General features: G+C 35.4%; 1 protein-coding gene and 1 long non-coding RNA gene across 2 annotated transcripts in view; one reads left to right on the forward strand and one right to left on the reverse strand.

Annotated features, from left to right (window-relative positions):
* LOC128855446 (ETS-like protein pointed) lies at positions 1-20,917 on the forward strand. The gene is made up of 4 exons (XM_054090352.1): positions 1-3,733; positions 16,424-17,349; positions 18,783-18,940; positions 19,008-20,917. Exons 1-4 carry the CDS (start codon positions 2,785-2,787, stop codon positions 19,069-19,071), a joined length of 2,097 nt encoding a protein of 698 aa, XP_053946327.1. The 5' UTR covers positions 1-2,784; the 3' UTR covers positions 19,072-20,917.
* Positions 8,934-21,624, reverse strand: part of LOC128855448 (uncharacterized) — a 19,274-nt gene continuing 6,583 nt past the window's right edge. The window contains exon 4 of the long non-coding RNA XR_008453721.1: positions 8,934-9,010. This is a non-coding gene — a long non-coding RNA (uncharacterized LOC128855448). The remainder of the gene's footprint in view (positions 9,011-21,624) is intronic.

Consider the following 21,624-nt stretch of genomic DNA (forward strand, 5'->3'; position numbering starts at 1 on the left):
CGTGTACGCATGTTTATGTTTTTACTCGCATATATGCATATGTACATGCATACATACCAGTGAGCTACGGTAGATGAATTCCCAATTGCAATTTGAAAGAAATCAAAATCAAATGAGCATTCAATTGAGGGAAAATAACAAAGCGCAGGAGAACTCACATCAACAGTCGTACTACGAGCAACAATGCGCAAGCACATAAGCGATCCGCCACTTGTATAGCTCATACGCTCAGTATCCAATAAACACACAGCGCCAGCATGCCACTCACCCCATTTCCCACTCAATCGCTCAGAGTCAGCAATGAGAATTCCTTTACTCTGCCATTGAGTGAATATTCATTTTCAAGTTCATTAATTTCAAGCAAGTATGTGCCAATAAGCAAGCAGTTGGAGCAAAAGAAAAACCACCACCAACAAGCAGCGGCTGAACACTTGCACACTTTGGTGAACACACACAAGCATAAACGGACGCTTGCGTACGGGGAATGAACGTAGAGCAACTACAGCTACCAATTGAGCACTTGGACGATGAACACGGCTAACAGAACGAACAGTCAACACACATAACAGTAGCACCAGTACCAGCGCCAGCACCAGCACCATTAGTACCACTAGCCACCGCTAGCGGCAGCAATAACAATTACAACAACCATATTGAGCACATTAAGGCGCACCAGCTTGTATGCGAATAGCGGCGTCGCAAACACCAGCGCAAACAACTTCTACACCCAAAGGCAGCAACTTCAGTTGTAAAACGGATGTCGAATGTTGTAGAGGTTTGGAACGGACAAACTTCAACGGACAAAAGCGTAAAACGTAGTATATATACAAAGCACTGCATACTAAGTCTACGATCAGTTTGAAAATTAAGAAAACAAAAACAAAAGTAAATCGTAATCGGTGAATGATTCCAGTAGTGATCGAAATCGTGAATGGGAAATAGTTTAATTTATGCGACTATAAATTTTTAAGGCGCAAGTGATCGCTACCGACAAGTGATTATGTCAGGAAATTTCTAAAAAAATAAAAATAAGAAAAAACAAAAGCACAAAGATTTATGAGTACAATTGGGGAAATCAAATTACTCATCAACTAAAATTAACTTAAATAAAATTTAAATCTATCGCGAAACATTCGATTGCCCGCAAGAGTTATTGTGATCATTAAGGACTTGCGAGCGCAAATATTGAGGTTTATTGGATATTCATAAATTGCAACGAAATTGGAAGTACAGTAAAAGTACCAAAAGAGCAAACGTATAATGGGAAAAAAGTTTAAGTACTAAAATAACACACCGCGAGAATTATTTGCGGCTGAAGGGCGTGAAATTGCTTAAGACGATTTATTTTTCATTTACGCGATAAATTGTGTGCGTATTGTGGGCGCGCGATAGCCTGTGAAATTGAATGGCATTCAATGCGCGCAGTAGCTGGAATTTGATAAACTAAAAACTGCTCACTGGAATTTTTGCAATTGAATTTGAATAAGAAGAACTCTTATCGCGGTTTCATTCAAAGAGGAAAGAAATTTGCGTATGTATTTGTGAAACTGTGAACATTAGAGTTCATGCGTTAGTGCAAGATCGCCACTGTTGGTTATCGATCGTTGGTTATGCCGACGGGCCGCACAAATGTGTAAAAATAAATTAAAATTTAAGCGAAAATTGTAAAGCGTTAAAGATTTACATTTGATTCAAAAAAAAGCAAAACATTTGTGAGTGGATCCTACGAATTGTAAAATTAAAGAGAAATAAAAAAATTAAAAAGAAATATAAAAATTCAGGTGCTTAATTTTGGAATAAAAATTCACGAAATTATTAAAAATTAAAAAACTTAAAGAGGATACAAGACCTAAATGACAAATTGCAGAATGATTGGAATAAAAAGTTTAGAATAACAGAAAACCAAAAACCGAAAATAAAAATAAGAAAAATAAACAATGATAAAAAATAAAACGAATCATAAAAAACTATTTTCTTATTTATAAAAAAAGAAAACCTACCAAAATAATAAAAACAAAAACAAATTATCGATAATAAATAATTAAAAAAATAAATCTAATTAACAAAAACTATTTTCTTATTTATAAAAATAGAAAACCTATAAAAATAATAAAAACAAAAACAAATTAATAATAAAAAATAAATCTAAAAAACACAATTTTCTTATTTATAAATATAGAAAACCTATAAAAATAATAAAAAAGTGCATAAATCTTATGAAAAGAAATAATGAAAAATAAACAGTTGATAAAAAAAAAAATCAATGAATGAATGAGAATCCATAAAAAGTGAAAAAAAAAATGATGGCATATAAACATAACATATTTTAGCATAAAACATTTAATCAAAACAATCAGAGTTGCAATGCAATGCAATGCAAAACCTTTCAATTAAAAAACAAAACTGATCGCCAACTGCTGCGTGAACTCCCACGAAAATTTGTAATACAGAACATCCCCTAAATTCAACGAACTGTACGAGTTCCTCACTCACATCTACCAAACAGCCCTCGCTTCGAACATAACCACACAAACAGCGAATTCGCAAACTCAAGCTTAATCAATTAACTTCAATTGAAATGATGCCAGTCCATCTAATCTTTAATATTTATTGCAAAATCAAACGTCCAATAATCTGTGCATTACATTCACTCAATTAAAAACGGACTCCACAACGATCGCTGCTGAAAGTTTAAACGACGTCAATGACGAGCATTTTCCCAGCTACCAGTTTGAAAATTTCTCATTGCCGTCCTTGCCCAGCCATAGAAGAAAACGTGAAGACATGCCGCCCTCTGCGTTCTTAGTTGGTTCAACCATTTTGACTACAGCCAAATCAGTGACGAGTAGCAGCAACAGCAAGAGCAGCGCCATCATCAACGCCAATACCACAGCTACAAAATACTTCACAACGAAACAGTTCTCGCCTACGAAAAAAATCACCTCGATTTGCACTTCGCCCTCCCTATCGCCAACACAAGTGACGCCAGCGAAATACGCAGCGGGTAGTCCAACAAATACACACAAATACAATCAAAATAATAATTGTCAAACGGTGCAAAATTACAATTACTTAAGAGCAACGGCGGAACAGCAGCAGCAACAACAGACGCAGCTGGTGGAGGAGCAATACTTGCAACGGCAAGAATATCAATCACAGCCACAGTTGAAGAAATCTCCACAAAAAATGGTGCTGCAAAGCTATGAAAATTATACCTCTTACCACTTACCTGCGCATCATCAACATGCGTCGCATGTGTTGTCGCAACATTTGCCGTTGTCGCAACCGCAACCGCATCAGCATCATCAGCAGCAGCAACAGCATCATCATAATCAGCACCACCAACAACAGCAGCAGCAATCGCATCAGTACCAGCAGCAATCGCCGCAGCATCCGCAACAACAACATCTGCAGCAGCAGCAGCAAAGTTTGCAATCGCTGACACAGCAAACACAGCATCACCGTTTGTCCGGTGGCAGTACTGGCAGTGCCTCTGTTAGTTCCTCCTCTTCATCCAGCGCCTCGACGACAGCCACTGGCCTTGGCGGTAGTACCTCGGGTTTAAGCACCGGTGCTCCCTCGGTAGTTGATTCACCAAATCCTACCGCCTCTTCGCTCGGCATTGGCTATTTCAATGACATGGCCACCAATTTTGTTGGTGACTATGCGCCATCACATCATCCAACCGCGAATTCATATTACACTGACATCGATGCGAATTTCTTTAGTCAAGGTAAATTTGAATGTTGTGAAAAAATATTGGGTCCTCCAAAACGGTAAAAAAAAATACGAAAGTTTCCTCTACTTTTCTAAATAATGCTCGAAAAGAATAAATTCGATCTGAAAAATAAAAATTAAATAAATAATTGGTGCGTACACTTCTGTTAGGTGTTTGGACAAGCTTCGACTCCTATTTGTGGTATGCGTCTGGATGTTGTTCCCCAAATCGATCTTACTCTGAAACATGATAATAGGAACGGTTCATTTTGCCGTTTCAGATTGAATGGGAAAGCAGAAAAGATTTGAATAACCTTGCATAAATAAAGGAGTTTTCAAAAGACGGGCATAGATGTTGTTTTAAAATAAAATATTTAAAAATGTATAATATATTCTTTCAGGCTTCGCTATTTTTAATTAAAATACAGCTCTTAACAATTGTATGTATATAAAAATTACAATACATTTAAATTTTTGTCCATCATCGGCGCCTCTGCAGGTAAAATCAGCCAAAAAGCGATTCTTGAATGCCCAATTGTTGAGAACGTCGAAATATCGATGTTGAAGGTTGTTCAGTAACACTTTGCGCTACAGCAGAAATAGTTTCAACGCCTAGTCTCCTCCTTTTCCTTCCGGACTCCTTTTTCTATCTTCGACAGAATCAGTTTCTTGACAATTTTCTTACCAACCTTTGAATGAATTCCTGACTTATTCAAACGATTATTTCCAGCAAAAAAAATTACGAATTTTGTGTTATGTTTTTCTTAAAGATCAACCATTTCCTGTAAAATTGTACATCTGTCTACTTGACAAATTTCAAAGATGTCTTAAAAAAAGGTACCGTCTAGGGATTATTCACCTACTGACCTCAGGACGTCTCTTTTGAAAGACCCTTTGGAAGGCAAAGTGATTTGGGTTCTATGTGAGAACTCGATGAATACAAAACAAAAGCCAATTGGCTTTTTCTTACAGAAGGTTTTCCAAACACTTTTATATCGAATAAATAATTTTCCCTTACATCCTTTTTGGAGCGTTTGGCCGATCATCTCCTCCTATTTGTGGTTTGCGTCTTGTTATAGTTCCACAAATGGAGGGACCTACAGTTGTATGCCGCCTGGCAATGACAGATGGTTTTTTTAAGAAGCTTTTTCATGGCAGACATGCCCTCGGAGGCTTCTCATTGCCTTCCAAGTGATGATTACTATTACAAATAACCTTTTCTATTACTTGGTATTTTATGCCATCATACTTTCAGATCCGACTGTAAATGCCGACTGATATGACGAAAGGCCAAAAAACAAACTTTCGAAAAAAAAAATCAATAAATAATTGGTGCGTACACTTTTTTTAGGTGTTTGACGGAGCTCCTCCTCATATTTGTAGTGTGCGTCTTGATGTTGCTCCACAAACCTACAGTTTTAAGCCGTCTCCGAGCGGCAAATGGTTTTTTTTCCATGGCAGGAGGTCTGCCATTGCTTGCCGAGGGACGATCACTATTACTTTTTCTATCATTTTGCTGTTTCATGCTGGGAGATTAGAACCTCGTCGAATGTTCTTCGAAGTAAACTGTTTGCCAGAACAAATTCAACTAGAATTTTGACATCAATCTAAGTTAACACACTGAAAAACGTTTGCGTTTTTGTATTGGTGCGTACGATTTTCGCCCTTCCTTTGTACCAGTTGCCTATTCTTGTATTAAGTAGGTTTAGATAGATTAAGTTAGATATAGGGTACACTGCAGTATATTTTTTGGAAGGCCGGCGCCACTATGCATTTAATGATAAGAAAAATATGATTTTCATTGCGGTTTCATGCTTAGTACTTACATCTCAAAGAGGATATTACATAGAATTATTAGAACGTCATCTTGATGTTGTTCCACAAATGGAGTGACCCACAGTTTTAAGCCAACTCCAAGCGACAGACTTTTTATGAGGAGCTTTTTCATGGGAGCTGGTGTTTCACGATCAGATCGATCTCCTAAGATCTCCGAATTCCGAATGGTATATACATAAATATATATGAGAACGTCATGAAAACTTTCGCGTCAACAGCACTTTCGGACCAGTTACAAATTTCAATCGTTTAAATTATCATCCTATAATTTACTCGTATGTTCCTGACGTACGAAAATTATGAATATCTAAAACATCTCTCAATACTCCTTGTGAGGAAAACTCGTTCATTAAGTACAAAATCTTTTAGTTCCATTATATACTGTCACACGCTCTTCAAAGTTTTTCAGTTACACTATAGAAGGTAAGCCATTCAGACTGCCTTTTTCGACATTTTAAATAAACGAATAGTTTGCTAAAAAGTTCTGGTATTTGCATTGTGATAAAAGGTGTACGCATACATTTAATACAAAATTCGGTGAATGTGTTCCGCGGGACGTTTTTAGTTTTTAGTTTTGATGAAATTTTCAATAGCATTTTGGCATAGTTTAGGTTGGTATGGTTGCCCAAGAAATGAGCACACTTGGACGGAGAAAAATGGATTCGTCCTTTGTGATACCATTATGAAGGAGGTCAGGTGAAAGAGAAAGGCCGCTAGGATACAGGGAGAGGGCGGGGAAAGGTGGTGCTTAGATGGTTAGGAGAATGGGTTTAGAGTGTGTGGATTTTGAACGATGACTGTGCTGCGTTTGCGTCAACCGCTTTGTGCTGCTAATGAAATTCATCAGAATTTTAATGTCAGCGCCAGCTATATCAGCAGGTGTAGCAAAGAAGTAAGAGCCAAGACGCCTGGATCTTAGCCCCGCCAGAGCAGGGCAGCTAAGTTAAAGGAGCTAAAATGATTCCACCTCATCCTCCATACGTCCAGCGCAAAAAGGACTCGAGGTAATTCCAAGTCTGACAGCATGCATTCCTCGCGCATAGGGACCTGTGAAAAAACCCACAAGATTCGAGAGCTGATATTTTGTCAACCTCAGAAGCTCGCCCTCCTTATGTCAAAGAATTCGGACGCAGTCGAAAGTGAGGTCAAGCATTCCCTGACCAGTTTCGAATGCACCGTCACTGACCCGAGGGCCCTTATTGCCGCTTGGCTGTCGACATTTTGGCATAATTTTGTATAAATTTTTTCAATAGCTCGTCCAATTTTATCTTTCAGTTAGGAAATTGTTACTGAGAGTTTTGGGATTTTCTTTCACAAACCCTAAAAAGCAATTCGGAGGCGGCAAATTGCATAATATTGGTGTCCAATTCACATTTCTGAATCGACGTAGCAAGACTCGCACAATTTGGAGGATTTTTATGCATTCTATATTAGGTTGATCATCCGTGAAGCAGCCACAACACTCATAAATAACTGTTATCAAACAACGGCACTTTAAGACTGACAAAATTAATTACGCTAAATTCACAATTGGACTCTACAATGGACGGAAAAGGCGAAAATGCATATCAATAGAAACCGATAGCTACAATTTTTGGCCACCCAACTAGGGTAAGGGGTTAGGGGTAGTCAGAGGCCCGAAAAAATGATGATTTTCAATAATTTTTTTTTGCTAGTCAAAAATAAAAACATAGCATTAATACTTCGTCCCCTTAGTATAACAATAGCCTATGTGCTCATAGGCTATTATTTTTTTATTGAGTTTTTGGATTCTCCATCGTGGTCAAAATTTTGTCAAATTCTAGTTCCACAAAGTGGGTCAAAACGTCAGTCAAAAAATAATAAATATTTACAGACATAACGAGATTTGAGTGAGAGCTACTTTCGACAAAAAGTTTGAAATTCATTTTCTCAAAACATCAAAAAATTTATAGGCTATTTTAATACTAAGGGGACGACTTCATGTTTCGTCTTGGCATTAGCAAAATTTCAAAAAAAATATAATAATTGTAAAAGTTATCGCTGTTTGTGTGGAGCCCGGACTTCTGACCCTTGTGGTGATCATCACAAGACCTTGGAGATTAATCGAAAATCAATCGGACAAGTGAAATTAGTTTTATTCATAGATAATCTTGTGCCTGATCGATGCTTTTTTTCAAAATTAACAATATGGCGGGCTCAGGAAATTATTTTCAAATTTTCTAGAAAAAAATCGGCAATTAAGGGTTTAAAAAAAATCGAATTTGAAAAAAATAATGCTTCGATCAGGCACGAGTTTTTTATGTTTTTCAAAAGCAGTATAAATTTTATTGAAATCTACCAAGCGATTTTTAAGTTAAAGTGATCACCAGTTCAAAAACATAGTATTGAGAAAAACGCATTTAAAGTTTCGCCATCGATTTATATAGATTTTAATTACCTACGCTGTGTCATCTACTCCTACGCCATATAATAGGTCTTCAGCCATCATAGCAGCTTCCAAAATATCGATTGGTTGTTGCCTACGTACCATTCTACCTTCTCGAGTGTTATCGTTAGCGCGCTTATCTGCCACTTTCATACGGGCAGAATTTATTTTTCAGCAGAGCTCCGGAGGGCCCTTTGTTAATTGTTGAATAACTCGAAAAGTATTTGTCGGATTCACTTCAAATTTTCATACAATATTTTTAAAATATGATTCTTCAAGAAAATGCAAGCAAAACATCCTTTTTTTAATTCTGAATACCCCTAGCCCTTTAATAACAATAAATGGCAAATAACACAAGGTCCTGAAGTCAGAAAATAAAATATTTCTTTATTTGCTTTCATCGATGCCTCTCATTTTGTACTTCAAGGCTTTCTTTGCCATGGAAAACTTCAAACACCACCAATTGAGAAAAATGTCACCGATTGCATTTGAAGTCGACCTAAAATTGCCTAGCCAGTAAGAGTCTCACGTATTATCGAAACCTTTTATTTTTAGACCAAAGTAAATGATATGAACTGAGTTATTTATTTTCAATATATAAGTATATACATACATTCATATATGTAATGCCATACGTAAATAAGTTTAAATGAAAATTGATAAAATTTTAACCCACACATCTCTTTCATGCCCGCGAGCCTCTCAAATATTTGCCATTCGTCTACAATACTTTTAATGAAATTACAAATGTCCTACGTTCCGAGAAATTAGCGCAATAAGGATGTTTTAATTAAAAATCGTGTTTACTTATTGTCTTACATTTGCCCGCATTTGATAAGATTTTTCATAGCAGCCACTTAACACCTTCGCCGCATCAGCACGCCCACTGCTGTCAGAAGTTAAATAGTGACAACATCAAGTCAAGGAGCCGCTACCTCCCATTGCCATTGCGGTTGCTTAGAAAATTAATATTGACATCAAAGAGCGAGTTCGTGTTGCATGCCACAAATATACTTGTATGTAATACTCAAGTAGCTACAGCAGCTCTGACTGAAATAAAATGAAACTTTAATTATATACTCAACGCCGCTGCTGCAAGTTAATTGCGCGCTAACGAGGGTGTGAACTTGTGATAAATGCAAATATAAATACTCGCAAAGCACATATAAATATTTACACTCGCACACATACACACACATTTACGGCTCGGAGTGTGAGTGCACGCTTTGCGGGTTGTGGGTTGTAGGCTGCGGGCCGAATAGGCTGAGTGAAATGTTGAACGGTGCGCGGGGTACAACTTTTAAAATAATTAAATCGCAATTTATTCAAATTCCCAAACAAGCATTCCGGCATTCCGTATGTGGCATAAAGCAGTCATCGGCGGTAATCATTTTTAGTGAGTATTCTATAATCGCAGGCTTCTAAGCATGTTTTTGTGCGTGCGTGCGTGTGTGTGTGTGTGAAGCTGTGGGTGGCTGTTAAATACAGCCGATATGCATTTGTGTGCGTGTGGTTATATTTATGAGGGTTGTGTCAGTCGCGTATGCAGCAACAAGTCGTCAATAAATGTGTGCATGTGTTGCAACAACAGTGACACTACCGTGCGACCGCAACTTTGGGAATCAACAAGTTTCAATTGCTTTGTTCTGCCCGCAGTTTTTAGTCTGCGAGCGCAAATGACACCCCGCCGAGTGGTTGTGATTTTATATTATATATTGCTTATACACTTATACACACACATGCATATGTATGTGTGTGTGTGCGGATGCATGCATGGGCTGTCACGGACATAACTAAGTCTATTATTTGGGTGATTTGGTTGATGATTTAGAACGAAGAGTGGCACTTATTTAAAATATCGATGCTTGCATATTTTTCTGCCTTGATTAAGAGCTGGAATTTAATGAATTGTGAATTGGTGAATTGAAGTGGACTAAGTATTATTTTCGATTGAAGCAATGACCTCTTGAAATAAAATATTTTAGGCATAAAGGCAATAAATTTTATGAATACCAACTTGAATTAAAGTTAATTATTTAAGAATTGGAACAAACTGATTACGCTGATGCACATTCTGTTAAAAAAAATCTCTATAAAAAATCTCTATAATTCATTATTAAAAGATTGTCAAAATTCAAAAAAAAATGTAAATAAATAGTGAATATTATCTGGAAGTTATGCCGTAATTCAGTAGAGTAGACCAGAAATGTGGAGAAAACCTTCAATTTTTGCTCGATGTTTTGGTTGGTTGGTTGGTTTAAGGGTGACCCCGCATCGCAGTGCCATATAGACCGCAAGTTGGGTCCGTTGCATTATATTATATGATTTCCCCACCTAACCGAGATTTTTATTATAGATTTTGGTTCAAGATATTAATTCGCTTCGAATTAATTCGAGAATTTAATGAGAGATTCGATTTTCAGGTCCGAGAGTACTGAAAGATTGTCAATTGTTGGAGAGCCTAGAAGAGCGAGTCGACCTCTGGCTAGGTCGAGACAACTGCATAGCAAATGCCTGCTCGATACTTCCTCATCTTCGTCCTCGCAGTATCTGCACAGGTCGTTTTGAGGAACCCCGAGCCGACGTGCGTGAGTGCCCAAAAGGCAGTGACCGGTGATAAGGGATATTATATGCCTTAGTTCGTGTTTCGAAAGACTTATAAGGGTTTTTGTCTGTTTCAGATTGTAGGATGGCCAGACTTGTCTGGTCGTAACACAAGTAGTTTCCACTCGCCACCTCCGATCAGCAATGCTGTGAAATTCTCGATCAATGATGATTTTACATGTTGAGAGCGGAATGTGGATTGTGGGTAAGTTACTAACATTTGATTACGCAGCTCCAGCTCTCGCGAGCTCATCAGCTTTGCAGTTACCTTCGAATCCACTGTGGCCCGGTATCCAGATAACTTGGACAGAATTCTGAACACTTTTCTCGTTAAGAGATAAGAGACAGGATCGAACCACATCTGAGTGGGTATAAGAGGAGCTGAGTGCTCGAACGGCCGCTTGACTGTCAGTGAAAAAGCGGATATCCTCAAGTGATATTCTCTTTTCTAAGATAGTTTTCGCAGCATACCAGATAGCACATACTTCCGCTTGGAATACACTACAGTATTCGGGTAATCTAAATAATAGATTGATGTGAGGGGAATTGGAAAAGATTCCAAATCCCACTTTACCGTCTAGTTTTGAACCATCTGTATATATAATCAGAGGGCCATCGATTTCGGTAAGATTTGTCTTCCATTCTTCCCTGGTTGGGAGTGAACAGGAGAATAGCAAGGGTGGTGATGGAAGACTTACATGATAGTCTATGTCGGAAGAGATAACAGTGTTCCTGTTCAGTATGGCCGAATAGCCAAGATAATTTGTTGTTGTTGTTGCTCGATGTCTTAAAAGTGCATACATATATTGTTTGTCATCAATTTTCTAAAACATTGGCCCATATATGTATCTAACGGATGATCTGATTGGAGATACTTCTTCCATTAGCGTTTCTTTTTTTTGACAGATCACGCGTGAATACTGTCAAACTAATATAAATACATAATTTTTTCAGTATTCATTGGCATTTCATCATGGAAAGACTTACGCCTCAACAACGTTCACAAATCGTTGAACTATTCAACGCAAATCGACGCTCTGTGCAGTGTTCATGGGGCACTCAGGACAACAATTTTGTTCAGCGATGAGGCACAATTTTGGCTGAATGGCTACGTTAATTAGACAAATTTGCCGTATTTGGGCTGAAGGGCAACCCGAACAGCCGAACAGCCATTACATCCAATGAAAATATCCGTTTGGTACGGTTTCTGTTTGAAGCCCGCGATCTCCACAGCATTTTTCGTGGATAAACCAACTTCGATTAAAGCATTGGAAATCAACATTACTAAAGTTATTCACGAGATGCCGACCGAAGTCCTCCAGCTAGTCATTCAAAATTGGTGTTTACGGATGGCCGAATAAAGAGCAAGTTTGAGGTCGCTCAAAAACCGCGCTGATTTTTGAAAATTTGCTTTCCACATATGTAAGGGGTTAGGGGTAGTCAGAATTTTCAAACAATTGAATTTTTTTGTTTTGCATTTTCTCAAGATATGATATCTTAAAAATATTGTGTGAAAATATGAAGTAAATCCGACAAATACCTTTCGTGGTATTCAACAATTAACAAAGTTCGCTCGGACGCTCCGGTATCGATAGCAAAACTTTAAATGCGTTTTTCTCAAAACTATGTTTTTTGAACTGGGGATCACTTTAACTTAAAAACCGGTTGGTAGATTTCAATAAAATTTATACTAATTTTGAAAAACATAAAAACTCGTGCCTGATCAAAGGATTTTTTTCAAAAATTTCGATTTTGTTTTTAATTAATTGTCGGCTTTTTTCTAGAAAATCTGAAAAATATTTCTTGAGGCCGCCATATTGTTAATTTTGAAGAAAAATCATCCATCAGGCACAAGATTATCTATAAATAAAACTAATTTCTCTTGTCCGATTGATTTTAGATGCACCTCCAAGAACATGAGATGATCACCGCAAGAGACTTCTGGAGACTTGCTTAATGTCAAGACGAAACATGATGTATTAATTCTTTTTTTTTTTATTTTGTAAAAAAAAGCAATTGACTAGCAAAAAAAAATTATTGAAAATCATCATTTTTTCGGGCCGCTAACTACCCCTAACCCCATAAAGCACATACATATATGAAAACTGTTGTCAGTTAAAAATTGCAAACTACTTGGAATTTCGATATTTGTCAAAAGTTAAAGAACTTCGTTGCTTTCCACCTGTATTTTTTTTTTAATTTAGTACACAACTGCATTCTGTGGTCGTTTTTCTTCCAAGAAATAAAAGCTTCTTATTTTTGGAGTGAAAATGATGCTGAATGCTTGCAGAAAACTACAAAAAGAGGCTGGTAAAAGTAAACACTTCATATTTTCCCTGCTTATAATTTGTATCCTGCCACAGAAATATGCAAGAAGAAGCCTGCGTTTGTGAGGCGATTTTTTACAGTAGCCATTTCGTCTTTTAACTATTTTATGACGTAATATATTTATATATATATCCAACCACAAATGGAGGGGCCTACAGTTTCAAGCCGATTCCGAATGGCAGACATTTTTTCATGGTAGAAATACACTCGGAGGTTTGCCATTGCCTGCCGAGGGGCGACCGCTATTAGAAAAACCGTTTTCTTAATTTTGGTGTTTCACTGAGATTCGAATCTGCGCACTCCCTTATGGTGGTCACGCACCAACCCATTTGGCTACGGCACCACTGTCAAAATGCTATGATATTTTTTAAGATTTTAAAATTCGAAAAATAAAATAATGCCGCTAAAAAGTAAGAGTAATCACAACCAGATCATTGTACACTCGTTGAACTTTCTCAATAGCCACTAGTTTCGAAATTTCAATTTGAAAAGTTTTAGTTGTACTTCAACCCAGTTTGCTACTCTCGTGATTTGTTAGTCGTTAAATTTTGCAGCGAATTTGTTGTTCTTATAATTTCAAAACAAAAATACAATGCAATTATTACCAAGTAGCCAGTTGCAATGATACCGGACGTGGTATGAATATTATATTTAAATGAGAAAATTAACCAAAAAATTAATTGAAATTGAACAAATACTCGTGCTCAAGGATTAGTCCATAAAATAAATGCCTTTATCGCTTTAAAACTCGTCTAGGCGTGTTGGAGTTTAAAATGGTTTTAGTAATAATTACACAAAAATTAATTTTTGAAAATTTGGCATTTCTCAACTCCACCAAGTTGAGTTACTCTGACTCTCTGACTAACCACGATTAGCGGCAATTTGTGTTTTTGAGGTCTATCCGGAAAATATAGGTGGGTCATTGAAAGCGAAACTAAACCAATGAGTTGCCAAGTCAAAATGATGTACTTTACACGTTTCTAACAAAGCAAGTTAGCCTAACAGAAGGGCTCGAAATATTTCATTGGATAATTCACTGACGAATTTTCTGCCACTTAAAAGGCGCAAACTTCTGTCTCGCAACGATATTCAATCTGTATTACCTGAAAATAGAGTTGCAATCCTCTTATTTTTCCACCGAAAGCTTACGCAACTTTTATTAGATTTTACAGTTTTCCAAATACATAAATCACCTTGGCAATACGATTCTGGATGAGGTGAACAGCGGAATTCTGCGATGGCTTCAATAAACAATGAATACAGACTTATTTAGTGCGACCTATGTGATTATCCCATTTTGTACAAATTTCAAGATTCATCGAACTTATGCACAATTATTCAACTCTCTAAATTTTCCTACAGGGTTACTCCTAAAGATGCTACTTTCGCGTACCAAGTAGGAGGAGAATTCTGCGCCTCAATGCTTCATCTCTTGGTAGCATACATTTATATACTACATACACACATACATACATAACTGTGAGTTAGAGAACCTTTCGAAAGCATGTATCTGCGCAGTATCGAAAGCAAATTTATGTTTTACCCCAAACACAAAAACAAACACACGTAAATTCGTGCACAAGTGAGCATCAGACAGAGATAGCCGACAGTTATTGAGAATAGAGCTTTTGGCTACCATGAGTCGCTATATTCAAGCGCTCGAAGATGTATGACCAGAAAACACGTTATGAATTACTTCTTTAGCTGTGGATGAATGAACGTAAAAACGAATGAGTGCTTTCCTTTCTGCGACGCTTACGTTAAATGAGCGAGTAAATGAACTTTTTTGTGATAATTCCGTTTTATTCGCTATATTCAACACGTTTGTGTGGGCATTTACAGCGAATTTTCTCACTATTCGCATCATTTGCTCGCGGTCACTATTTTTCTCCATTACGAAATGCCTTTCTAAGTGCTTGTTTTGTGTGTATGTGTTTTTTTGTTGTTTTTTTTTTTTGTGTAATCATTTGTTCGTGCTCAAATGTGTGTGCGCTGTGTAATGAATGAATGAACGCTCGTCTATACCTCTATTACCATATTTTCAATACATTTACCTAAGTTTGGTTGGAGCAATGTTGGAGCAGTGCGCTCTTCTCATGTACTCACACATCACACATTTACAAAACATGTATGTATGTGTGCACTCCCAGCGACAATCACCCGATTCATTTGCTCTGCTCACTTTGAATATAGGAGTATTCATACGTACATATTGTCTGTGACTTTTTGTTTTTGTTACACTTGGAGCTCATTTTATTTTCCTATGCTTTTGTATTGGTGCTGAGTTGGGTTTTGATTGGTTTTCGAATTACATCGAATCAGCGCTTCCACTAAATATAAGGGGCATAGCAATACTTGCAAGTAGGTGTTCTTGTATGCGTAGTGGCGTGTTAAAGATAAGAAAATTGGATGATGGGCACGCCTTCTAAGAAATCTGGCTGCTTGAAGTATACGAAATTAATGCAAAATTTCATGTTTTATGCCTGTGTATTGTATTTATGTATGCACATATGTATGTATGTGTGTATGAATTCAAGTGATTGAAATTGCTTAGGCTACGGTAAGCTAACTAGAAAACATACATAGTATGTACATAGTACGTACATATTACCTAATTAAACATCAGAACCTAAAATCCCCAACTCTCTTCGATGCCTTCTGACATAACTTTTGAAACTCTTTATATTATACATATTTTCATGTTAGTGTACTCATTAAGTCGTTGATGTCAATTAATCTTAGGCAGAACGCGTGTTTTTTTTTATTTTAACTAGCATTTTAACAGTAGGAAAAGTGAATATTTTTTTATTATCATATTCTTCAATATGCAAGTTAAAGTATATAATTTTACATATTAAAAATATGAAATATTGTGGCCGATTAAATTAGACTAAATTTTTTAAGTAGTAGGGCATTTTGTATGTGTTTATAAGAGTTGTCTAACTCGTTAACCATCACTTATGTTGTGGTGTAGTGTTTTGGAGGTAAAATTCTGAATTCACATCGTGTTTTTGTTGATTTTTTTATTTTTATTTTTTTCCATAGTAAGAATATGTTTCACCACGCGTCAAATGTATCACCAAATCATCGATTTTGTTGGCGAATTCTATGAAACTTTACAGAGAAACGGTGTTTAGAGTGATTTATTCGGGGATCCTAAGCTCTTCCATCCAAGAACTGAGCACTCTTATAAGAAAAGCTAATGTGACAACGTCTTCTTATGCCTTTCTAGGTGCAACTCTTTTACATTCCCGTACACCCAATGACTCAGAGCGTCCTTAGTACGAGCATTCGTTTGAAAAGTCATACAGATATTAGTTTTACCAAAGCCTAATAGTAAGATCTCCGTTCGCCAAAGTTGTAAATTTTTTTAGATGCCCAGAAAAATATAAAAAAAATATAATTATAAAGAGCAGCCTTCACACGATGTGAAACATTAACAACATTTTTCTATTAGTACAAAGTAATATTAGTATATTATGTATGTTTATAGCGTCAACAGCTCGCTGAAAGTACCCTTTCTCCTTTCAGGCTACAGCAGTAATCAGCACGAGCACAGCAACAACAGCCCGCCCCCGCAAACGCAACAGCAGCAACAGCAGACGCAAAATGGAAACAACAATGCATCGCTGCTGTCACATGCGCAACAGCAACAACAACAACAATCCCAGCAGTCCAATAATCCCGCCGCCAACAATAATGCGTCAGCCGTCAACGCCAACCAGACGGGCGGTCAGACACCCAGCCACAACAACAACAACAGTGCCAATTTGAATTACATGCAAATGGCGATGCGAAACTCCGCTGCCAACGCAGCACTCTACACCCAGCATCAGATGAAAGAGGAGCCTGGCACTCAAAATGCATCCTCCTATTCGAGCCTCGGCAGTGGCAATAGCAATGGTCAAACTGATCCCGCTGATCTTTCCGTTTCATCCGTTTATGGTTTGCCTGCTCATCTGGCCGGAGCTGCTGCTGCGGCAGCTGCGGCTGCTGCATCGGGTGTACATTACGATGACAACGACTATCATAGCACGATTTCATCGCAAGAACACCAGAGCTATCAGGATAATGGTGCCGATTTTTATGGCATTACAACGGCGACTAATGAACAGAAGTACAATGCCTACGGACGGTCACCATTTCCCGATGCATATGGCTCCGATTATTCGCCTTACGATCCGTCTCGATTCCCAACGATGACCGGGCAATCGCCAATCGATCAGTGGGGCGTACATCATGCGGGGCAACATTCGGCGACGTATATGAATACGATGAGCTTGGAAAAGGCACTGATGGGCGCGTATCCCATGCAAGGCGGAGTGCCGTGTTTTACGGGCTCTGGGCCCATACAACTGTGGCAATTTCTATTAGAACTGCTAATGGACAAGACGTGTCAGGGCTTCATTTCGTGGACTGGTGATGGCTGGGAGTTCAAGCTGACCGATCCAGATGAGGTGAGTTGTGAAAAATTAAATACAAAAAGATAAAACCTTACAATTCGATCGAAAAACAAATACTAAGACTAAGGGCAAGGACAGGTTCTAAAACTCAAACCAAAAAACAAAAATAGACAAGAATACAAATCAAGCAGATCTTAAAATGCAGTTTTATGCTCGAAAAGTAACAAAATTGAAGTAAGAGCTGATGATATATAAAATTCAAAGCCATATTCAGACCTAAACTTACTATAAAACCAAAAGGAATACTAAGCTTAAGATAAGAATCGGGGCCAAAACTAAAACTAGGTTAGACCAAAATCAAAATCAAAAGAAAGAACAAAGCTCAAAGTGTGAACAAAACTAAAACTACGGTTATAAGCAAAGGTTAGACTAAAATTTAGATTGAAATTGAACTATACCTAAGACGGAAAATAGAGCTTCCGTTGACATAAGACGAGAACGAGGCGAGACTAATTCCATTCTTTACTATAAGCACACTTTGCAAGCTCAAAGTTAGTGCAGAGGTTTTAATAGGTGGTTTTACTTAATTGAGGTATTATAATTTAATGACCCCTCCGTTTTGTCAGTTTGGCTCTAGTTTTCGAGACTACGGCATAAGAAAATTTCCGCTGGGGCAGCTGAAAGCCCCAACAAGACAATCATTAAAGTCATAAATTTTGAAATGGAAAACCAGTTAAATAATAATGTATATATCGGGGGTTTTTACAAGAGCTTGAGAAGTTTAAATCATTGTCGGAACGATTTGTTTTTTTTTTTTATATTATATTCCGGTAGAAAATTCCTTTATTTTATTTATTTATTTTATTTTTTTTTGAATATCATATCCGGCAGAAGTCCACCACGGCTACGAAATGCATGGTCCATCCGATCAGTCCAATTTTTGACTAATTTTTGCGTTAAATTTGAGCCTAATCAGCAAAAATGCCAATCACGCAAACGGTGGCCATTTTCCATGTAGTCGAATGACAACAGCCAACAAGTCAAGATTTCGGCGTTTTCTACGACACTTCGCTAACAGATTTAGTTTTCTCTGCTCTACAAAATTATATTAATTGTAATTTTGAGTTATTTAATTTTTTATTAGTTTTGAGGCTTAAAAATGGAATACCCAAGAGGCAAAAATCAATATTTTCGGCACCTGCTCTTCTTTGCTTTTCATTGAGGTCCCTTCTCAGCTATCAAACCATAGTTATCGATATCGGTAGTTCTCACGCAGCTAAAAATGCGCACGACACTACATATAATAAATTTGATAAAACGGAGGACCCCATTAAACTTAGAAGCCCCCAATTAAGTAAAATCAACTATTAAAATCTTTGCCAAAGCAAAAAATTGAAAGTCCAAGTGAAAGTCACAGTGCTATCAGTTATAAAATAAATAACGTTCTTCCAGTACAACAACAACACTTATTTTTAATTTGCTTACAGGTTGCGCGTCGCTGGGGCATTCGCAAGAATAAGCCAAAAATGAACTATGAAAAGCTCAGCAGAGGCCTGCGTTACTATTACGACAAAAATATTATCCACAAGACGGCTGGCAAGCGCTACGTTTATAAATTTGTTTGTGATCTACAGAACCTAATCGGGTAAGTTAAGTGCCACACTGAGCGCTTGGAATAATTTTTAATTGTTTCATTTCGAATTTGCTTGCAGCTATACACCAGAAGAATTGTGTGCTAAATATGACCTCAAGACGGACAAGAAAGATGACGATTAAAGCATTGTTTGAGGGCAGTCCGCCAAGGCAAACAATAAAATTAGCTATGACTGCAGCAACGAGCCCCCAAGCCACCCACACAACTCAAGGCGCGCTTTGAGCAAGAATGCGAACTTTATGAATGCCAAAAGGTGTGAGATCATCAATCTACTCCTGTGCAGTTCAAATCGCCAATGTGGCTGGTTCCAGTGCTGTGCAAGAGATGCGGTGCGGTGCGGTGCGATGCGGTGCATTCATGTAAATGTGGATTCTTCCAAATGTGCTTAATTTCAAAAGTACATAAATACTTTACATATAAACGCATACACACACACACATATGCAATTATATTTAAAAATACTTACATTATACAGTTAAAGATGCCTTTTTTACAAAAATTTCGCTATTTTCTGTGCTTACTCATGCCTAAGTTTTAAGTCATCTAATATGATTTAAGTTAATTCATTTGGGGAGATTGCATACTTACACATGCACATACACAGCATACATGCACGTACGGCTGTGTGTATGTATATGTACGAACAGTGCGATTTGAAATGCAATGGAAGCGCGCACAAAGCGACAGTAGAAAAATTATGCTGACGTGAAAACATAAAAATCGTGATCATAATTTTAAGGTTGCACAACAGTTTTATGTTATAGCGCAAAATAAAATATATTTTAAATATATAAAATATTTTAAATATTTAGAAAACAACGCAGATAACATTTCAATATTACTTTTAAACGAAAAATATGAATAACAATGTTGTAAAAATGTAGTCAAATTTAAGTTAGAGAGTAAAAGTAAACCAGAAAATATTGATAAAATAAAAACTTCTGTATAGTGCCTAGAAAGTTTGTAAAGCGCAGTGTTTCATAAGTGTTATTGTTTAATTTACTATTGTAGATTATAATTTTTGAAATTACAAAAAAAATTTAATTTACATGTAATTAAAATTATAAATATCTTTTGAGTTAAAATAAAAAATAAAAGGCTTACAAATTTTAATGAAATAAAATATAACAGGATATGAAAATAAACAACAACAACAAATAAAAAATATTACAAAATAAAAAGAAAATAAATACAAAAATAAAAAAATAGTATAAAATAAAATGCAACAAAAGCAAAAGTAATAAAAAAACAATAATACAAAATAATATAAAATTAAATGAAATAAAACAAGACAAATTAATTTAAAAAATTAAATTAAATGAAGGAAACTAAAAAAAAATAATGTAAATTAATGACATAAAACAAAATAAATTCAAATAGAATAAATTGGCATGCGTTAAATAAGGTGAAATATAATAAATTAAAACAAAATTAAATAAAACGAGTTAAAACGAAATATAAAAAAATAAAAATAAATATATAACAATGAACGAGAAAATATAACAAAACAAAAAATAATATAATAAAATAATTCACATAAATTTAAGTAATATAAAATAAATTAGAACGAAGTAAAATTAAATAAAATAAAATAAAATAAAATAAAAAATAAAATTAAATTAAATTAAATTAAATTAAATAAATTCACATAAATTAAACAAAGTGAAATAAAATAAAATAAATCAAAATGAAACAAATAGACATAAATTAAATAAAGTGAAAAAAAATTTAAATGAAAAATATAAAATAATACAAAACACAACGAAATAAAACAAAGTAAATTAATTTAAAAAAAATTAATTGAATGAAGTAAAATAAAATAATGTAAATTAAAATTAAATAAAATAAATTAGAATGCAATGAATTTGCATAAATTAAATAAAGTGAAATAAAATAAATTAAAATAACTGTTAAGCAAACTAAATATAAAAAATTAAAAAAATATATAAAATGAACGAGAAAATATAACAAAACCAAACTAAATTAAATAAAATAATTGACATAAATTAAATAAATTAAAATGAAATAAAATAAATTAAAATGAAGAAAAATTAAATAAAATAACATAAACTAAATCAACTAAACTGAAATAAAATAAAATAACATAAATTAGAACTAAATAAATTAACTAGCTTAAATAAAGTGAAATAAAATGAAAATAAACGGAAAAAAATTTTTAAAAATTAAAACAAAACGAAATAAAATAAAATAAATTGACATAATTTAAATAAAATGAAAAAAATTTAAACGAAATAAAATGAAACAAATAGACATACATAAATTCAGTGAAAAAAATGTAAATGAAAAAAAATACAATATATATAGGTATAAAACACAACGAAAAAAAATTAAATAAATTGGCATAAGTTAAATGAAGCGAAATAACATTAAATAAACTGAAATAAAATAAAATAAATTGACATATACTAAACAAAAAAAAATGGACGAGAAAATATAATAAAATGAAAGGAAAGGAAATTAAATAAAACAAAATATAAAACAACGCCAAATAAAATAAAATAAACTGACATAAATTAAATAAAGTGAAATAACATTAAATAAACTGAAATAAAAAAATAAATTGACATAAATTAAACCAAGTGAAATAAAATAGAACAAAACATAAAAAATAAAAAAAAAAATGAACGAGAAAATATAACAAAATAAAATGAAAT

The sequence above is a fragment of the Anastrepha ludens genome, chromosome 2 (assembly GCF_028408465.1).
Source record: "Anastrepha ludens isolate Willacy chromosome 2, idAnaLude1.1, whole genome shotgun sequence".
NCBI classification, from domain to species: Eukaryota; Metazoa; Arthropoda; class Insecta; order Diptera; family Tephritidae; genus Anastrepha; species Anastrepha ludens.